The sequence below is a fragment of the Nuphar pumila genome, chromosome 17, assembly GCF_984573655.1.
Source record: "Nuphar pumila chromosome 17, dmNupPumi1.hap1.1, whole genome shotgun sequence".
Taxonomy (NCBI): domain Eukaryota; kingdom Viridiplantae; phylum Streptophyta; class Magnoliopsida; order Nymphaeales; family Nymphaeaceae; genus Nuphar; species Nuphar pumila.
The window spans coordinates 12,053,055-12,071,166 of NC_143265.1; the positions used below are offsets into that span (position 1 = coordinate 12,053,055).

General features: G+C 43.9%; 1 protein-coding gene across 1 annotated transcript; it reads right to left on the reverse strand.

Annotated features, from left to right (window-relative positions):
• Positions 1-651: 651 nt before the first annotated feature.
• LOC149811647 (uncharacterized) lies at positions 652-4,485 on the reverse strand. The gene is made up of 2 exons (XM_089993763.1): positions 2,641-4,485; positions 652-1,222 (listed from the first exon to the last, which is right to left on the reverse strand). Exons 1-2 carry the CDS (start codon positions 4,369-4,371, stop codon positions 755-757), a joined length of 2,199 nt encoding a protein of 732 aa, XP_089849889.1. The 5' UTR covers positions 4,372-4,485; the 3' UTR covers positions 652-754.
• Positions 4,486-18,112: the final 13,627 nt, after the last annotated feature.

The following is an 18,112-nucleotide window of genomic DNA, read 5'->3' on the forward strand; positions in this document are numbered from 1 at the left end:
AAGCTAACATGATAAGTAGACAAACCATTATGCTTTCCTATCATTACCACTATTTCTGCAAGCTCGGTCAAGCATTTTCAATTGGAAAACTTTACACTGCGGTCTCTCTGTAAAAAAATACCTTAAGCTGAATTAGGCCTGTAGGAATCTTCAGGATTAAATCTGGCGTCATCCCAGCACATGGGGAACATCAAGTTCTAGTTCTTTATCTTTTCATGAGGTTTCCTTTGTAGTTGGAGCTGATAGACAGTTTGTCTATACTTTGGGATTGCATGATGGTGCTTATCTAATAAAAAAGGGAGTCTCTCCCAGCTATAGTCTTAGGAATAAAAAGAAAAGAAAAAGCCCTTGAGACTTTTCATAATCAATAAACTCATTATTTGGGATTTTATCAGCATAAGAAAATCTAGTGCTACATGAATTTAAAAAATCTATATTTTCCTCGGAAAATTATTGGTATATTCAATTTTAAAAGTGTATAAGAACATATATAAAAAATAAAATTTATTAAATTTGTAAAAAATATATAAATATAACACAATAATATCATGATAAAATTACAATGTTTACAAAATATGTAATATTTTGAAAATGTTGCATTTCTTTTAGGATTATATCGGTTTTTAAAAATCTCACTATAAAAGGGCAAGATTTTCAAAAAATTGATGGATATTTGTGAGTACGCCCTTTCATGTGAAACTTAATTTAAACAACATAGGAGTCATAATGAATCATTTTCTACAAATTAATACAGTCACTTGCTCTGGCTGATCTTGTGACGAACCAGGGCTGAGATCCCAACTTGGTCTGCATTGAGCTGCTCATACACCTGACCGTGCTCGCGGGTCACGTAGGCATGGAAGTCATCCAACTTAGGGAACCATGGCATCAGTCTCTGAGTCACGGCCAACATGGAGGCTGCCTTACTTGCACACTTCTCTCCCTTCGCCTCCATGCAAGGCCCGGCAGTGGCATTGCACACCGCGTCAAACACGTGGGACAGCCCTAGGCCGAAGATGTCGGCGATCGTCTGCCGGAGCCAGTAGTAGAGATCCTCACTAGATTGCAGCACCTCCTCTCTAAACAGTGCCGATATCGAGTCACATGCTTCCTCCACTTGACCAATAACTAAGGCATCCTCGGTGGGGTCTCGATGCGAACCCACCCACCCATCCCGCAGCTCTGGTCCGAGACGTTTGATCACCTGGGCGCACCCTTGGCCCTGTAGACAGGGGTGTAAAGAGTCAAATTTTAAACTGTATAGGCTAGTGTTGTCAGGAGTTATTGAGCCCGAGTCTAATGAGTCGAACCAAAGGTGTCGTTAAGCAAGAAAGAGCTCTCCTTTTGACATGAAGCCATAGCGAGAACCAAACTTGTGACCTAATTGTTGCATGTAAATTTGTACAATCACTTGATCTGCTTTCATGTTTTTTTGACATTCTCACGCATAGACCTAATATAAACCAACTATACCAGCCTAGATGTACCCATGGTTCATACTCGGCTCACTTTTATATATATATATATATATATATATATATATATATATATATATATATATATATATATATATATATATATATATATATACACGCGCGCACACAAGTAGAAACGGCCTCTAAGATCAAAGACTTAGCCGTGCTAGCTCTGTCTGCTGTACTTACAAGACAACATAAAACTCTGTCAACTTGCCTCTTGCCCCCCAAAAGTCATCACGCTTCAGTTTGAGCAAGAGGTGACGCCCATGAGATTTGAACCTAGACCGCCTATCACGCTTCAGTTTGCGCAAGAGGTGACACCCATGAGATTTGAACCTAGACCGCCTCCCTAGTGACCTAAGCCCCATCCCTCTAAGCCAAACCCTTTTGGGGCAACAAACATTATCCTTGTGATCTTGCATTGTTAACTTAACAAATCCTTTCTACTGGTTTCAAAGGATCAAGTGATTGCACATTTCTTAGTGTAAGTTTGGTTCGATCTCATTAGGGATGGCAGTGGACTGGGGGAAAGCGGGGCCCTGCCCCGCCTCGCCCCGTTTGGACCGGGGATGAAGGGTATGAAACGGGGATGGAGGCGGGGACGAAGGTTAAAATTCATCTCCGTCCGGGGGTGGAGGCGGGGATGGACGTGCACTTTTCCCTGCCCCACCCCAATCCCGCCCTGACCACTTTTCCCCGCAATATCCCCGCCCCGCCTCATCCCCGTTTGAACCGGGGATGAAGGCGGGGGTGGAGGATAAAATCCATCCGGGCGGGGGTGGAGGATAAAATTTTGAGGCGGGGCGGGGGTGGAGACCTTGTCCCCCGCCCCGTCCCACTGCCATCCCTAGATCTCATGATATTTGAGTTCTCGTGATATTTCAAAAGTAAATCTCATTTGCACAGCACCTCAAAAGCAACCAAACGTAAAAAAAAGTGAGTTGTGCACAGCACCCCCAAAACAAGGCTTTGCAAATGAGACCTCATGAGATTCCAGTTTTCAGATTTAGAAAGTGTCTCATTTTGCAGAGCACCCCACACGCAACCAAACGTACCCTGCACCAGCAGCACGCTTGAGGCGTGCAATCACATTTTGCACATTATCTCAATTCAGTTCAAAGCCTAAAAAAAAAATGAACGGGGTTTGATGAACGACCGCTACCTGTAGAGCGAGGAAAGGCACGGTGCTTCGCGCCCGGACGGTCTGCCTCCACAGGATCCGCGCCGCCCTCCTGCCTCTCGTCCTCTCCGTGTAGACGCGAGTCGCGTACTTGTCCACGTAGAGCAGCAGGTCCAGCCCCTGGTCGACGCACCTCCTCAGCGACTGCGTCTCCAACGGCTTCGAGTGGCTGAACAATCGATCAGCTACGTACACAAGCACCACCACGTCCAGACCCCAGCAGCGCTCGTCTGCGTAGTTGCTGAAATGGCCGCCCGTGATCTCCTCCAGCCTCTCGAAGAACGATGGTAGCTCAGATTCCATCAATAGCTCCACTAAAGGACCCGTGCTACTGTTGGTGGTTTTCTTCTGATACCCTCCTCTCTGTATCAGCTTCTTGGTCGTCTCCTTCTCGACGGCATCAATATCGCTCAAACAAACTGCTCTCCAATTTGGGAATTCTGACTCCCCATCGAGACGGAACACGACTTCCTTCACCTCTTTTCCGCAGAGTTTGGAGTTCAAACAAACTGCTCTCCAAGTCGCATTCTCTTCCATGTTTCGAGTTCGGTAGAGGGAAGAGAAGCAGGGGATGATGATGATGATTGAGGTGGAGAGTAGTCGGAGGAATTTGGATGTGATGACGACCATCTTCTGTGATTGTATGAGAAACCCCAAAGTGGGGTCTCTGAATAAATTGAGGATCTTAAGCATAAGCCTCGAACCGCCTAAGCTTCGGATTTTCAAGGGCCTCTCTTTCCATGAAACCAGTCTCTGAACCCAGTAGCTCTCTGTGTTGCAATTGATCGAACATGGGGTAGTGCTAAACGGAGAGCTATTGAACCATCTGTAGCCGATGACGATGCTGGTGAATAAGATGGTGAGAGTTTGGGACACCAACACTGCCCAAATCGACCACTTGTAATCTGAATCGCCCTTGCAGAAAGGACCACCAATACTGGAACCACCGAAGAGGCTTCTAACCTCTGCCTCTAACAAAACCAGAGCAGAAAGAGACGAAACAGCTCCTGCAGCAGCAACGTTTGGGGTTCTGTTGAAAACGTTTTGTGGGTCACCGGTGACGGCCATCACCCAACTTGCCAAAACCAATTCTTTGCACAACTTCAGCCTCTCCTCCACCTTACCACTCAGTCTAGACTTGAGTTGCCCATGTTTGGTGTTGTAATTCTGGGAGAGGATGTCCCTGATGGTCTTACTGGTTAAAGCAGAAGAGCACATAAGCAAGAGAAGGAGCAACATCGTGGACATGATGATGGCGTGCTCGGGGATGAAAGCAAAGATCACGCCCGTGCCCATCTGAATACAGATGTTGACGACTATGGTTACGACGAGGATGGCGAGGGCTACCATGTTGGAGAGGAGCTCCGAGTCTTCCATGCCGCCCAAGGACGGCAGCATGAACCCCATGGCAACACATAGCAGAGCTGTTCCACTCAATTTGGCTAGTTGATGCTCCGGCCCAGGCATCGACGTGTTCAGATCGACGGGCAGTTTGGTTGCAATCGACAGGAAGGTGAGGGTAGCAGCGTTCAGTTTGAACCATTTGCAGGGTACCCATCTTAGCCTATGGAGCCAGCCTCTGCAAGCGTCGACAGCGATGAGGACGAGGCAAACCAGGGAAGCTGCTGCTATGTAGAGGCCGATCACGGGCAACGGCTTCGCGAAGCTGCTGGTGTCCAGTTTGTCGGAGCCGTGACAACCATGATTCACCATCGTTCTTCTTCTTCTTCTTCTTCTTCTTCTTCTTCTTCTCCCCCCCTACTCTCTGGGGCTTCTACCTCTGGTGGGGTCGATTGGTCTACATTTACCAACTACATGTTTAGTTGCATTTTTTTTGTCATAAAACAATGGGATAGTTTACATCATCCAACCCTACGAAAGCGACATTAATGGAAGATAGTAAACAGTAAAAAAAACATCCTTTTTGGAAAAAGACACCATTGTAATGGTTTGCGAGTTGGAGGAAGCTTCCTCTTTTTTCTTCTTATAAGCACTCCTGATTAGCAAAACAGTGTTACAGGAATGGTTGGTGAACTTTTTAGACCCGATGCTTTTTACATTGTTGGTATGTCCCACATGGTTGCTCCATAGGGAGGAAGCACTCTAAAATATTATAGAAAGAACAAACCAATTGAGATGGAATGTGAAGATTTGGTATGAATGGGCTATTGCACCATTTCTTAACGAAGGTCTGCCTGACGGTGAATTGAGGATGCTTGACTTCATACATTGCATGTTTTGCTTTGGTTGACTAATGAAGTAAGTGTTGAGTAACTTATAACTTTTTTTATGTTGATCAATACTTTGAAGGGTTAGCATATAGATTTGAAATGTAATGAGCCCCCATGCAAAATTATGAATCAATGCAAATGTATTGAGATTTATTTTGTTCACCATCGTTGTGATTATTTTCAAGTGATTGTAATTTCTTTTTCTTGGACTATGAGTTATCTAAGCTTTCACAAGCGAGAGATTATAAGGCTTGTGACAGTAAAGAAGGACCATCACATCACATTGGCCTATTGAAGAAATATGTCTGTGATAAGTGGTACTGAAGCCCATTCTCGAATTGAGAAAGGGACTTCAGAGTCGATGTTGAGAGATGCGCTGACAAGCCATGATTTGTGAGTAAGACATCATGGCACCCCAATACAATGTGCACAGCACCAAAGGTAAGGCATTCACCGAAACTGAGAAGATGGGTTCACCTCGGGGCCAAGAGCAAATGACTGAGATTGTCAATAGACTGATGGCTGATGCGACTTCACATGAGAAAGCGATTTCACATGCATTTGAGTCATTCGAAGGATTAGATGATGAGGTCAATAGCTTGCGAGAGTAGGTGAACTTACTGATGGGATGGGTTACTTCACTGAATGCGACAATGACCACCCTGCAGACTGAAGTAGGGGAGCTTCAGTTGAAGAACCACACTTTGTAGTAGACGGTGACCCTAAATGACGAAAATGTCGTTAGGCCATCAAAGGTAGATGTGCTGAGGGCAGTGAAGTTCAATGGTTCCAAGGATAGTAAGGTCATACAAAACTTTTTGTTCTAGATTGAAGACTATCTGGATATTCAGAACGTATTGGTCGAAGACCTCAGGGTGAAGGCTGCAGTAGCTCTGCTTGACAGAGATGCTATAGCCTAGTGGAGACGGAAATATAGCTATATAGAAAGAAGGCATTATGTAATTGATACTTTTGAGGCCTTCAAAACTGAGCTACGAAACTATTTTATGCCAAGAAATGTACAACGCCAAGCATATCGGATGGTGTCAGAATTAAAACACACTGAAGCCTTGATAGATTACATCAGGACATTCCAGAAGCTCATGTTGGACGTACCCAATATGCTAGATGAAGACAGACTCAACGGGTTTATTGTGGGATTACAGTCGTGGGAACAGTCTGAAGTGGAAATGAGCAACCTCGAGACTTTGAAAGATGTGTATGTGATGGTCGAGCACTTAGTGGATACTCAGCGCAAGACCTTTACTTCATCGACAAATGTCATGAAGAAACCGGACTATGGAGGCAAAAAAGAGGATCGGCACGACAACAAGGGTGAGGCGTCGACCTAATACCATTTTGACAAGCAGAATTACAAGTACAACAATGACAACAAAGTGTGTGTTATGACTTGTTGGTTCTGTGGTGATAGGCACATCGCAAGGCAATGTCCAAAATGCCTCGTGAAGGACAGTAGACAGGCCAATGCAGTATAGGTAGAGAGTAGCGACACTGAGGTCATGCAACCAAGGATGAGAGTTATATGGTCGGTTAATGCAGTAAGAACCTGCGCAGTTGAAAGTATACCAGTTAACTAAGAATTCATGTATCTAGAAGTCATTGTGAATGAGAAGTCTACTATGACAATGGTAGACTTTGGGGCTACGCATAACTTCGTCTCACAGGAAGAGGCAGAGTAGTTGAGATTGAAGCCTGGGCCAAAGCAAAGGACCATCAAGACGGTGAATTCTGAGGCCAAGTCCATCCTTGGTGAAGCAAGGGATGTGGCTATCCAAATTGGGAGTTAGGTCGGCAAAGCTAACTTCTCAGTGGTGACCCTAGATGATTTTTGAATGATTGTGGGCACGAAGTTTTTTCACAACCAGAATATGATGAAGCTGTTGAAGTTTAAATCATTAACGATCTTGGAGCAAAACTCTTCACACACGGTGCAGTGCCTTATTGTTAAAGGCAAGTCTTCAATACTATCTGTCATGCAATTGAAGATGGGTGTTAAGCAGGAAGAGCAGACATTCTTAGTTGTTGTGCTCACCGAAGAAGGCAAGGTAGAAGCAGCAGTGCCGCTGACCCTTTCCCCACAATTAGCAAAGTTTTGAAGAGTGATGCCCCTGGAACTGCTACAACGTCTGCCACCGAGATGCGAGGTCGACCAAAAGATTGAGTCCACCCCGGGAGCAAAGCTCCCTGCCATGGTCCCTTATCGTATGAGGCTGACTGAATTGAAGGAGTTGCACAAGCAGCTAGATGAGATATTAGAAGTAGGCATTGTTCATCCTTTAAAAGTACCCTTTGGCACCCCTGTGCTCTTCTAGGTGAAACATGATGGTTTCAAAAGGCTATCTATGAATTATCGTGCATTAAACAAGGTCACAGTAAAAAATAAGTATTTGTTGCCACTAATAGCGGACTTGTTTGATCAACCAGGTAGTGCTCGTGTCTTTTTGAAGTTAGACTTGTGATCTGGTTATTGGCAAGTGAGGATTGCTGACGGTGATGGGCCAAAGACTACTTGTGTCACTTGCTATGGTGTCTATGAATTTTTGGTGATGCCATTCGAGTTGACTAATGCTTCGACCATGTTCACAATATTGATGAACAAGATCTTCTACTCTTACTTAGACAAGTTCATGTTAGTCTATCTTGATGACATCGTGATTTACAGCAGTAGCATAGATAAACATGTCAAGCAATTACAAATAATGTTTCAGGTGCTGAAGAAGAATGACGTTTATGTCAAGTGAGAGAAGTGTCTCTTCCGACAGAAGGATATTAGCTTTCTTGGCCACAGCATGAGGCGTGGTATGCTGCGCATGGATGGGCAGAAGATAAGAGCCATCTAGGAATGAAGTCCGCCAACCAAAGTGTCAAAGTTGCGGTCATTCCTTTGCTTGATAAACTACTATAGGCAGTTCATCAAAAGCTACTACATCATTGTTGTGCCCCTCACGGATTTACTGAAGAAGAATCAGGTATGGCTCTAGACAAGAGCCTGCCAAGATGCTTTCGATGGCTTAAAGAATGCCCTGGTGAGAAAACCAATGCTATGGTTGTTGGACCGCATAAGACCCTTTGAAGTCCACACAAATGATTCAGACTTCGCCATCAACAGAGTTATCATGTAGGAGAGACATCTGATTGCTTATGAGAGTCAAAAACTAAAAGATACGAAGAGGCGCTACACTGTGCACGAGTATGAGATGACAAACATCGTGTATTGCTTCAGGACATAGAGGCACTATCTTGTGGGTGTCCAGTTCGTCATCAAGACGAACAATGTCACCATGAGCTATTTGCAGACGCAAAAGAAGCTGATGCCCAAGCAGGCTCGATGGCAAATGTTCCTAGCTGAGTTTGACTTTGCTTTAGAGTACAAGGTGAAAAAGACTAATATTGTTACTGACGCCCTGAGTCACAAGGCAGAACTGACGGCTGTATAGGTGGAGTCTTTCGATGTTCACTTGGAGGGTGCGTTGCTGAACCACATCCACGAAAGAATGCAACAAGACATAACAACGCAATACCTTGTCTCTCTGGCGCAAGCGGAAAAGACTCAACGATTTTGGCTACGGGATGACCTTCTCATGATAAAAAGGGGGACGTGTCTTCATGTCGTGGTGGGGAAACCTTCACTACGAATTGCTTAAAGAGTGTCATGATACATTATGGGTCGGTCATCTAGGTCATGAGCAGACCTTAGTACTCCTTGAGCGCGGCTACTATTGGTCGCAGATAAGAGACGATGTGGAAGGATATGTGTAAACATGTCTTATTTATCAGAAAGACAAGAGGACCAACCAGAAGACTGTTGGTCTCCTTGAGCCTCTACCTATTCAAGAACATCCATGGAAGAGCATTTTCATGGACTTCATTATTAGTTTGCCAATGGTAGATGGTTTTAGTTTCATCCTAGTGGTGGTGGATCGTTTCTCTAAATATGCCACCTTCATCACAGCTTCTAAGGAGTGCCCCACAGAGAAGACTCTGAAGATGTTCGTCAAGCATATTATGAAGCATTGGGGTGTACCAAAAAGCATTGTGGGTGATAGTGATGCTCGCTTCATAGGCAAATTCTGGCATGAAGTATTTCAGCTACTCAGCTCTGATATGCTATTTTCAAAAAGTTTTCACCCACAGACGGAGCACATCAATGAATTGTTAGAGCAATACCTCAGGCACTTTGTTAGTACCAATCAGAAGACTGGGTGAAGCTCCTGGACATGGCCCAATTCTGCTACAATTTTTAGAAAAGTAAGTCTTTAGGCCACAGCCCATTCGAGATAGCTACAGGGCAGCAACCATTGACTTCGCATACTCTAGCCGCACAAGAGAAGGAAAGGTCATCCTTCGCCTATCAGTTTGTTCGAAACTGGCATGAGTAGACCGAGCTTGCAAAGGTGTTTCTTTACAAGGTGGCTAAGAGGATGAAGAAGTGGGCGTACAAGCGTCATAGACCTGCTGAGTTTCGTGTTGGGGACCAGGTATTGGTGAAGCTTTACCTAGATCACACAGGCATCTTCTGTGGACAACACTGCGAACTGATCAGGAAGTATGAGAGACCATTCACCATCACCAAGAAAGTGGGCAAACTAGCGTACAAGCTGAACCTGCCCCCGAACTTCAAGGTGCACCTGGTGTTTCATGTGTGCAACCTAAAATCGTTCTATGTGGATGAGGGATATCCGTAATGTAGGGTGCCACAACACGCTCCTATCCTACAGAGGGCCCCTACAACACAACGGGTTGAGAAACGTCTCAGCAAGATCCTTCGCCACAAGGTCAATTACTTGGGCGAAGCGAAAAAGTATTTTGCGCAGTGGGAGGAGACAACAAAACTGACGTGGGAGCCAACATTTTGGATGAAAAGCCGCTATCCAGATGAAGTCAGGGTCTACCATGAAACTGAGGGCGAAGGGGGGAGCTTGTTCTCCTGTGACCTACTTTGTACAGTTGTATCTAGAGTCTATTTTGCTTTGGTTGAGTCATGATGTAAGTGTTCAGTCACTTGTAACTTTCTCTGGGCCACTCTTGCACTTTGGTTCAGGTTGATCAATACCCTAAAGGGTTAGCCCGTAGATCTGAACTGTAACGAGCTTGCGGGCAAAATTATGAATGAATGCAAATGTGTTGAGCTTTTGTTTGTTCACCTTTGTTGTGATTACTTTCAAATGATTGCAATTTCTCTCTCTCTCTCTTCTTACACTTTCTTGAACTCTAAGTTATCTAAGCTTTCACAAGTGGCAAGTGAGTGACCGAAAAACTTGCGGTGGTAAGGAAGGACCGTCACGCCGCACTGGCCTATTGAAGAAATAGGCCTGTGACACTGTAATGGTAAAGCATCATGCTGTCTATCATGAACTAACAAAGAGGGCCAAGTAGGTCACCTTCAATTGCGTGAAACTTGTGTTCTATGCTCATTACTGTGTCCTGCTCTATAAAGCATACCTTTCGATTGCTTTTGGGGATTCAAGAGGTTGGCGGTGTTAAATATAAGGAAGTTCTCAATGCTCGGATTGCCATCTCTATGGGAGATATGGTTCTTCTGAAGAATTTAAAATCTTGCCCAGAGCTCCATGACATGGGGAAATTGCTCAGACACATCCCAAACCTAAAAAGAACTCTAGACGTTCATTGCTACGTCGGCTATATTACTATTAACTGAGCTGTCTTTATACTTGAGAGAAGTTTTTTTGTTATGGTGCAAATTTTCAGTACCAGTATTGCTTGCATAGATTTGCCATTCTATTTTACCTTTTCTAGTCATATCATGTCCTATTTTTGTCATTACTGTCAGGCGAGTTGTCACTTTGTGCAAGCTTCAAATTTTGTCCATCTGTATTTGTGAAAGTTTAAAAATTCTCTCGACTGAGGTTGGATATACATGCTCTGTCCCATTTAATTGAAATGGTCATCTGTTGCATGTATATATTTTCTGCATTATCTAATTGAAAACAATCATGTTCCATCATTAGAACCAAAAGCTCTTTGCCTTTCACCTATAATAAGAATACTGCACTGGATACAAGCACCTTGTCTTTGGAGAAAGCTGCGCTACCCATGTGGGCTGTGCTTCCTGTCCATATATGAAGTCCGGTTTTCTGCTCCAAGCGGTATAGCTAAAGTGATATTACTGAATGCATAATCCCTTAAGCTTGATGAAAATGTTCATTTTTGTTGTCAACTGAAATGAGAAGTGCATATAGATAGGCTGAGATATGTCAAATAGAACTTGTGCCTGCTGTAATTCATATAGGCTGCCAGACTGATGACGTCTCATCTCATTTTTGTGGTCATAATTGCTTTTGCATAGTTGCTTAATCTTTCATCAATTCTGCAAATTCTAACTAATGCATTTTTTACTGTATGGCATTTCTTTCACAATCATTTTTATCATACATATCATCATTTACATCATCGGTGCTAGTGAGACCAGGTTAACCCAGAGGTTTTCTGTGCTGATTGAAGATTTCTCATCCTTCATCAGTTTATAGCATTCTGTGCATGATCTTAATGTGAATTCCTATCTTAGCACCACATGCTGTCAAGCTATATCTTGTAAATTTGTAATGCCTCAGATTAAATTATATAAGATATTCTTCATACACCAAGATTATGGTAGCACCAACGGGGAGCTCCGGGTGTCTGGTAGGAGCAGTTAGTGCACGTCACCTTGTGTTGGGACGAGAAAAACAAGACCATGTCTTCTCTGCTCTCTCTCTCTCTCTCAACTTTCAGAATACACGTGACAGTGGCAATGGTTTCTTTAGCACAAAATTATAATTTGTATGCAACATGTGCATTTGGTTTGAAATTTGAATAATTGCGAGTGCATGTTGCAGGCATGAGAGAGAGGTGCCGAAATTGATTGAGTAATGATTTCCTAAAAATGTTGTTTTGTGTTTCGATATGTGAAGTTGCCTCAAGCTTTTTTTTTGGCCTAGTGAAAAAACCCCATCACCTACCACACATAGGATGGTCTCCAGTAGATGAAACCCTTGAGGTCCCCCTACCCACCAGCATTACACCCAGCTTAGACCTTGCGATAACGGATGCCACCTGTGGGTTTCGAACTTGAGATGCCAGTCAACTTGGTGACCTTCACAAGTCGCCCTTACCAGATGAACAGAGTCCTTGTGGGCAGTTGCCTCAACATTTTTGTTGATTCCCTATCGCCCTTTTTTCTTGGTAGGCGATTCTCTATTGCTATTTGATTGAACAAAGATGGCTGAAGCAACACTGTTTTGTCCTGATCTTTTCACTTTTTCAGCATCTGCATATATTAAAATTGATTTGCAGGAGCTGCTCTCTATCATCGTTAATCAAGGACCTAAAGATGGCACCTTCTTGGTAAAGTTCTGTTATTTCTTTTTAGCCACATTTAGGTAGACCACCTTCCCTGTGCCTTTTGAGTACATGGATTTTCTGTACGAGCAAAACACATGTTGCCTGGTTAGTCTGCCAAAATAAAGTGAAGTTGTACAAACTTTGGAGTTCACTTGAATCGGCCCATTGCCAACTTGGCTTATAAAGTTTTTAGCGATTACATGTTTTTATCCATATTATCATTTCCCAAGTAGTTTATACTAGCTAACTCAAAAGAAAAAGTAAGGGAAAGTTTGCTTTGGTCGCTGATGGGTTGAGCCATCACACTTGAGAAAGTTGATCATGAGGTTAGTCTTGTGACCATCTTAAGTTTCAAGGAAGATTTTAAGGAAGAAGCATTATAAAAAAGAATTACAATCACAATTTGCACTTTGTCATGCTTTGCAGAACTTGAGAAAATGTTGTGATTGTGATTTGCTTCCACAGGATCTTAAGCTAATTTTTACAGGGCGTTGCAAGCTTACACTAGAGGTCAAAGCATATGTTACTGCTATACCATGTTGCAATGCAAAGGACAACCAAACAAGTTTTCAAAAAATAGCCTTAGAAGTGGCAGCAGAAAATCATGTCAAAATCGGCGCTTTAGTCGGCCATTTCTGTCATCTCTTTATTAGATTTTGTTGGAGGATGATAGCATCTCCAAGATTTGATTAGAGAACTCGAGTAGATGGACAAAGTGCACTCTTTTAGGGTCTTTTTAGCTGCCAAAAGCCTCAATGAAAGACGCTTCTTAAGTGCTTGGCTCTGTTTGGGAGCCTTAAATTGGAGGTTCATAATGGTTTCCCCAGCACCTCTGCTGTTTAGGAGCAGTCATAGTTTTTTCAACCCATGTTGTTTAGGAGTACTGGTGTTACTAAAACATGTCTAGGGTGGTGTTAGCAACCCTAACACTATGTTTCGACCATAGTTACCAGAAAGCAACCCCTAAGGGGCATGCTTCTAAGCGAAAAGTATCATGCTTCCTCCAAAAGAGAAAAACAAGATGGAAATCTCTTTTTCTCATCTTTTCTGTTTTCCACTCATTTTCCTTTTGCTTCTCACTCGCTTCCCTTTTGTTTTTTATGTTTTTATATAATTATTTGTTTTGTCTCTTTCCCCTCACTTCTCACTCGTTTCCCCTTTGTTTCCTCATTTTCTTCATGTTTTTTTTTTTTTGCCCCAAGATCACACCACCACTAGATCTGTCCTTGCAGCGTAAAACTTCTTGAGCTTACCCCTTGCCCTTAGGGATTCACCATGCTTCCGTTTGCAGAAGGGGGTGACACCCATAGGATTTGAACTTATACCACTTGCCTAGCGGCCTAGGTCCCATCCTAATACGACCAAACCCTATGGGGAAAAAATATGTGCATTTGATAAAAAAGAAACCTAAGTTATTGAAAGACTAGGTTTTGGCAGTTTCTATTTAAAGGTTGGATGTAAAGAGTGATGTAACTAGGGGTATGGGTCTGGTTTACCCAGACCCAACCCAAACCAAACCCTATAGGATCCGGGTATGGTGATAAATAAGAAGACCCAAAGGTCTGATTAATCCATGGACCCAGTTATAGTTTGTGAAAGTTTATAACTGACCCAAGTTCCGATTAAGACCTGCAATTTTTCAATATAAAAATGATAAAAAAATATGGTTTTACTGGGTATGGTCCAGGTTTGGTTCATGTTGTTCTTATCAGGTCGGGGGTATGGTTTTTCTTACAGTGGACCCGATTAAACCCAGGTTCAAACCCAAAACCATACCCGAAAATCTGGTCCAAGTCTGATTTCACCTGGTTCTAAACCAAAACCCCACCCATTGACACCCCTAGATGTAACATCAACTTAGCTTTAGCCAAAATGGAATGAACTTAGATTTTAAATCACTATCCAATATCCAAAATAATAAGATGTCTTATATGCATATATTCTTACACCAAACATCATCTCACCCTTTTTTTTCACCAAGGACAGAAAACCAGCTCCTAATAATAGGCTTGGTTGCGCTGAACTTATGCATGCCAAACCTACTATCACTTCTCAGGTGGTATAAAATCTTGTCTCACCCCTTGCTTCTACTTAATATACAATAAGCATGCTGTCACGGGCCTATTTCCTTCAATGGGCCAGTGCGGCGCAACGGTCCTTCCTTACCGCCGCGAGCCTACTTGTTAGCTTGATTGCCAGTTGCGAAAGCTTATAATTAGAGTGCAAGAAAGCAAGAGAGAATAGAGGGAGAAGAATTACAATCACAAAAAGCAATCACAACGAAGGTGAACAAAAGAAAGCTCAACGTATTTAATTCATTTACAATTTTGCCCGAAGGCTATTACAGTTCAAGCATACGGGTTGCCCCTTCAGGGTATTGATTCACCTGAACCGGGTAGCTTACATCAGACTTAACAAAAACAAAACAGACTCTAAGCACAATTTTACAGTGTAAGTTGTAAGGGAACATGCCCCCCCTTCAAATCATGCACCGTCCTCGACGCCATCTGTTTCATGGTAAGCCTTGACTTCAACCGGATAGCGGTTGTTCATTTGGAATGCAGGTTCTCACGTTGGTTTTGTTGTTTCTTCTCACTGCACTAGATATTTTTTCATTTTGCCCAAGTAGTTGACCTTATAACGAAGGATCTTACTAAGGCGATTCTCGGCCTGTTGTGCTACCGGGGCCCTTTGCATGATGGGAGCGCGTTGTGGCACGCCGCGTTCTGGATCTCCATCGTTTAGATGGAACTACTTGAGGTTGCACATGTAGAACATCAGGTGCACCTTGAAGTCTGGAGGCAACTCCAGCTTATACGCCAGCTTTCCCACCTTTTTTGTGATGGTGAAGGGTCCTTCATACTTTCTGAGCAGTCAGCGGTGCCATCCGCGAAAGATGCTTGTGTGCCCTGGATATAACTTCACCAACACTTGGTCCCTAACTTGGAACCCAGCAGGTCGACGATGCTTGTCCGCCCACTTCTTCATTCTCTGTGTTGCCTTGTGTAACAATGACTTTGCCAACTCATTCTGCTCATGTCAGTCGCGAACAAACTGATAAGCGAAGGATGGCCTTTCCTTTTCTTGTGCGGCAAGAGTGTGTGGGGTCAATGGTTGTTGTCCCGTGGCTATCTCAAACGGGTTGTGGCCTGAAGACTCTCTCTTCTGTAAGTTGTAACAAAATTGTGTCACGTCAAGGAGCTTCACCCAATTTTTTTGATTGGCACTAACAAAATGCCTAAGGTACTGCTCAAGTATCTCATTGATGCGCTCTGTCTGCCCATGTGTCTATGAATGGAAGCTTGTTGAAAACAATAAATCAGAGCCAAGTAGCCGAAATACTTCATGTCAAAACTTGCCCGTGAAGCGAGCATCGCGGTCACTCACAATGCTCTTTGGTATGCCCCAGTGCCTCACCATATGCTTTACGAACAACTCTGTAGGGCACTCCTTAGAAGCTGAGATGAAGGTGACATACTTTGATAAATGATCCACTACAACCAAAATAGAACTAATGCCCTCTACCTTTGGTAGACTAACAATGAAGTCCATGGATATGTTATCCCAAGGGCGTTCTGGAATTGGTAGAGGCTCAAGGAGATCGACAGCCTTCTGGTTTGTCCCCTTATCTTGCTGGCAGATGAGGCATATCCGCACATACCCCTCAACATCATCTCTCATCTGCGGTCAATAGTAGTCGCGCTCAAGGAGTGCTAAAGTCCGCTCCTGACCAGGATGATCAGCCCATAGTGTAGCATCACACTCCTTAAGCAGTTCTCGGCGGAGGCTTCCCCACCGCGACACAAAGATGCATCCCCCTTTTGTCATGAGGAGGCCATTCTGTAGTCAAAATCGTCGAGTCTTTTATGCCTGCGCCAAATAAACAAGGTGTTGTGCAGTTAGATCCTGCTACGTACCTTTGCGAATGTGGCTCAGCAATGTGCCCTTCAAATGCACTTCAGAAGGTTTTGCGCGCGCAGCTGTCAGTTCAGCCCTGCGGCTTAGGGCATCCGCCACAACATTAGTCTTTCCAATCTTGTACTCCAAGGCAAAGTCAAACTCAGCCAAAAACATTTGCCACCGAGCTTGTTTAGGCGTCAGCTTCTTCTGTGTCTAAAAATAGCTCGTGGCCATATTGTCCATCTTGACGATAAACTCGGCACCCAAGAGGTAGTGTCGCCAGGTCCTGAGGCAATACACAATAGCGGTCATCTCACGTTCATGCACTGTGTAACGCCTCTCTGCATCCTTCAGCTTGCGACTCTCATATGCGATCAGATGACCATCTTGCATAATAACTCCGCCAATGGCAAAGACTGAGGCATCTGTGTGAACTTCAAAGGGTCTCGAATGATCGGGCAGTCCCAGCACTAACTCCCTCACTAAGGCTTTCTTCAAGCCATTGAAGGCATCTTGGCACGCTCTTATCCAGAGCCATACCCGATTCTTCTTTAATAAATCGGTGGGGGGGGGCAACAATGAGAGAATAGCCTTCAATGAAACGCTGATAGTAGTTCACCAAACCAAGGAATGATCTCAACTCTCGCACTTTGCTTGGCGAAACTCATTCTTGGATGACCCTTATCTTTTGTCCGTCCATACGCAGCACACCACGCCCCACAATGTGGCCAAGGAAGTTGATGTCCTCCTGCCCGAAGAGATACTTCTCTTGTTTGACACAGAGGTCATTCTCCTTCAGCACCTGAAACATTGTTCGCAAGTTTCTAATATGTTCCTCCATATTGTTGTTATAGATCACGATATCATTCAGGTAAACTACCATGAACTTGTCTAAGTAAGGGTAGAAGATCTAGTTCATTAAAGTCGTGAACGTGGCTGGAGCATTTGTCAACCCGAATGGCATTACTAAGAATTCATAAGCATCATAGCGGGTGATGCAAGTTGTCTTCGGCTCATCACCTTCAACAATTCTCACCTGTCACTAACCTGATTGCAGATCTAGCTTGGAAAAGATACGGGCACTGCCTAGTTGATCGAACAAGTCCGCTATCAGTGGCAATGGATACTTGTTCTTCACTGTAACATTGTTCAAAGCACGGTTATCCACATATAATCGTTTGGAGCCATCATGTTTTATTTGAAAAAAAAATCGAGACGCCAAATGAAGCTTTTGATTGATGAATGATGCTTGTGTCCAACATCTCGTCTAGCTGCCTTCGCAGCTCCTTCAGCTCAGCTGGCCCCATGCGGTATGAAACCATTGCGAGAGGCTTCGCTCCCGGTGTCAACTCAATCTTGTGGTTGACCTCACGTCTTGGTAGAAGACGTTTTGGCAATTTCGGAGGTATCACCCCCGAAACTCCTCCAACAGTGGGGCTAGGGTCGACGACACTGCTGCTTCTACCTCCCCTTCTTCTGTGTGCACAACAACTAAGAATGTTTATTCCCCATGCTTGACACCCTTCTTCAGTTGCATCGCCGATAACATTGAAGACTTGTCTTTCTGTGTAAGGCATTGTACCGTGTGGGACAGGTTTAGCCCCATAATCATCAATGTGTTAAACTTTGGTAGCATCATAACATTCTGGCTCCGCAGAAACTTCATACCCATAATCTTCTTGAAATCGTCCAAGGGCATCATAGAGAAGTTGGCTTTGTCGGCCCAACTCTACACTTGGATAGCCACATCTCTTGCTTCACCAAGGATGGGCTTGGCCTCAGAGTTTACCATTTTGATGGTCCTCTGCTTTGGCCCAGGCTTCAAGACCAACCGCTCTGCCTCTTTCTGTGAGACAAAGTTGTGTGTGGCCACAGAGTCTACCATAGTTGAAGTAGACTTTTCATTCGTAATGACTTTGAGATACATCAGTTCTTTGCTAACCTGCATGTTCTTAACTGCG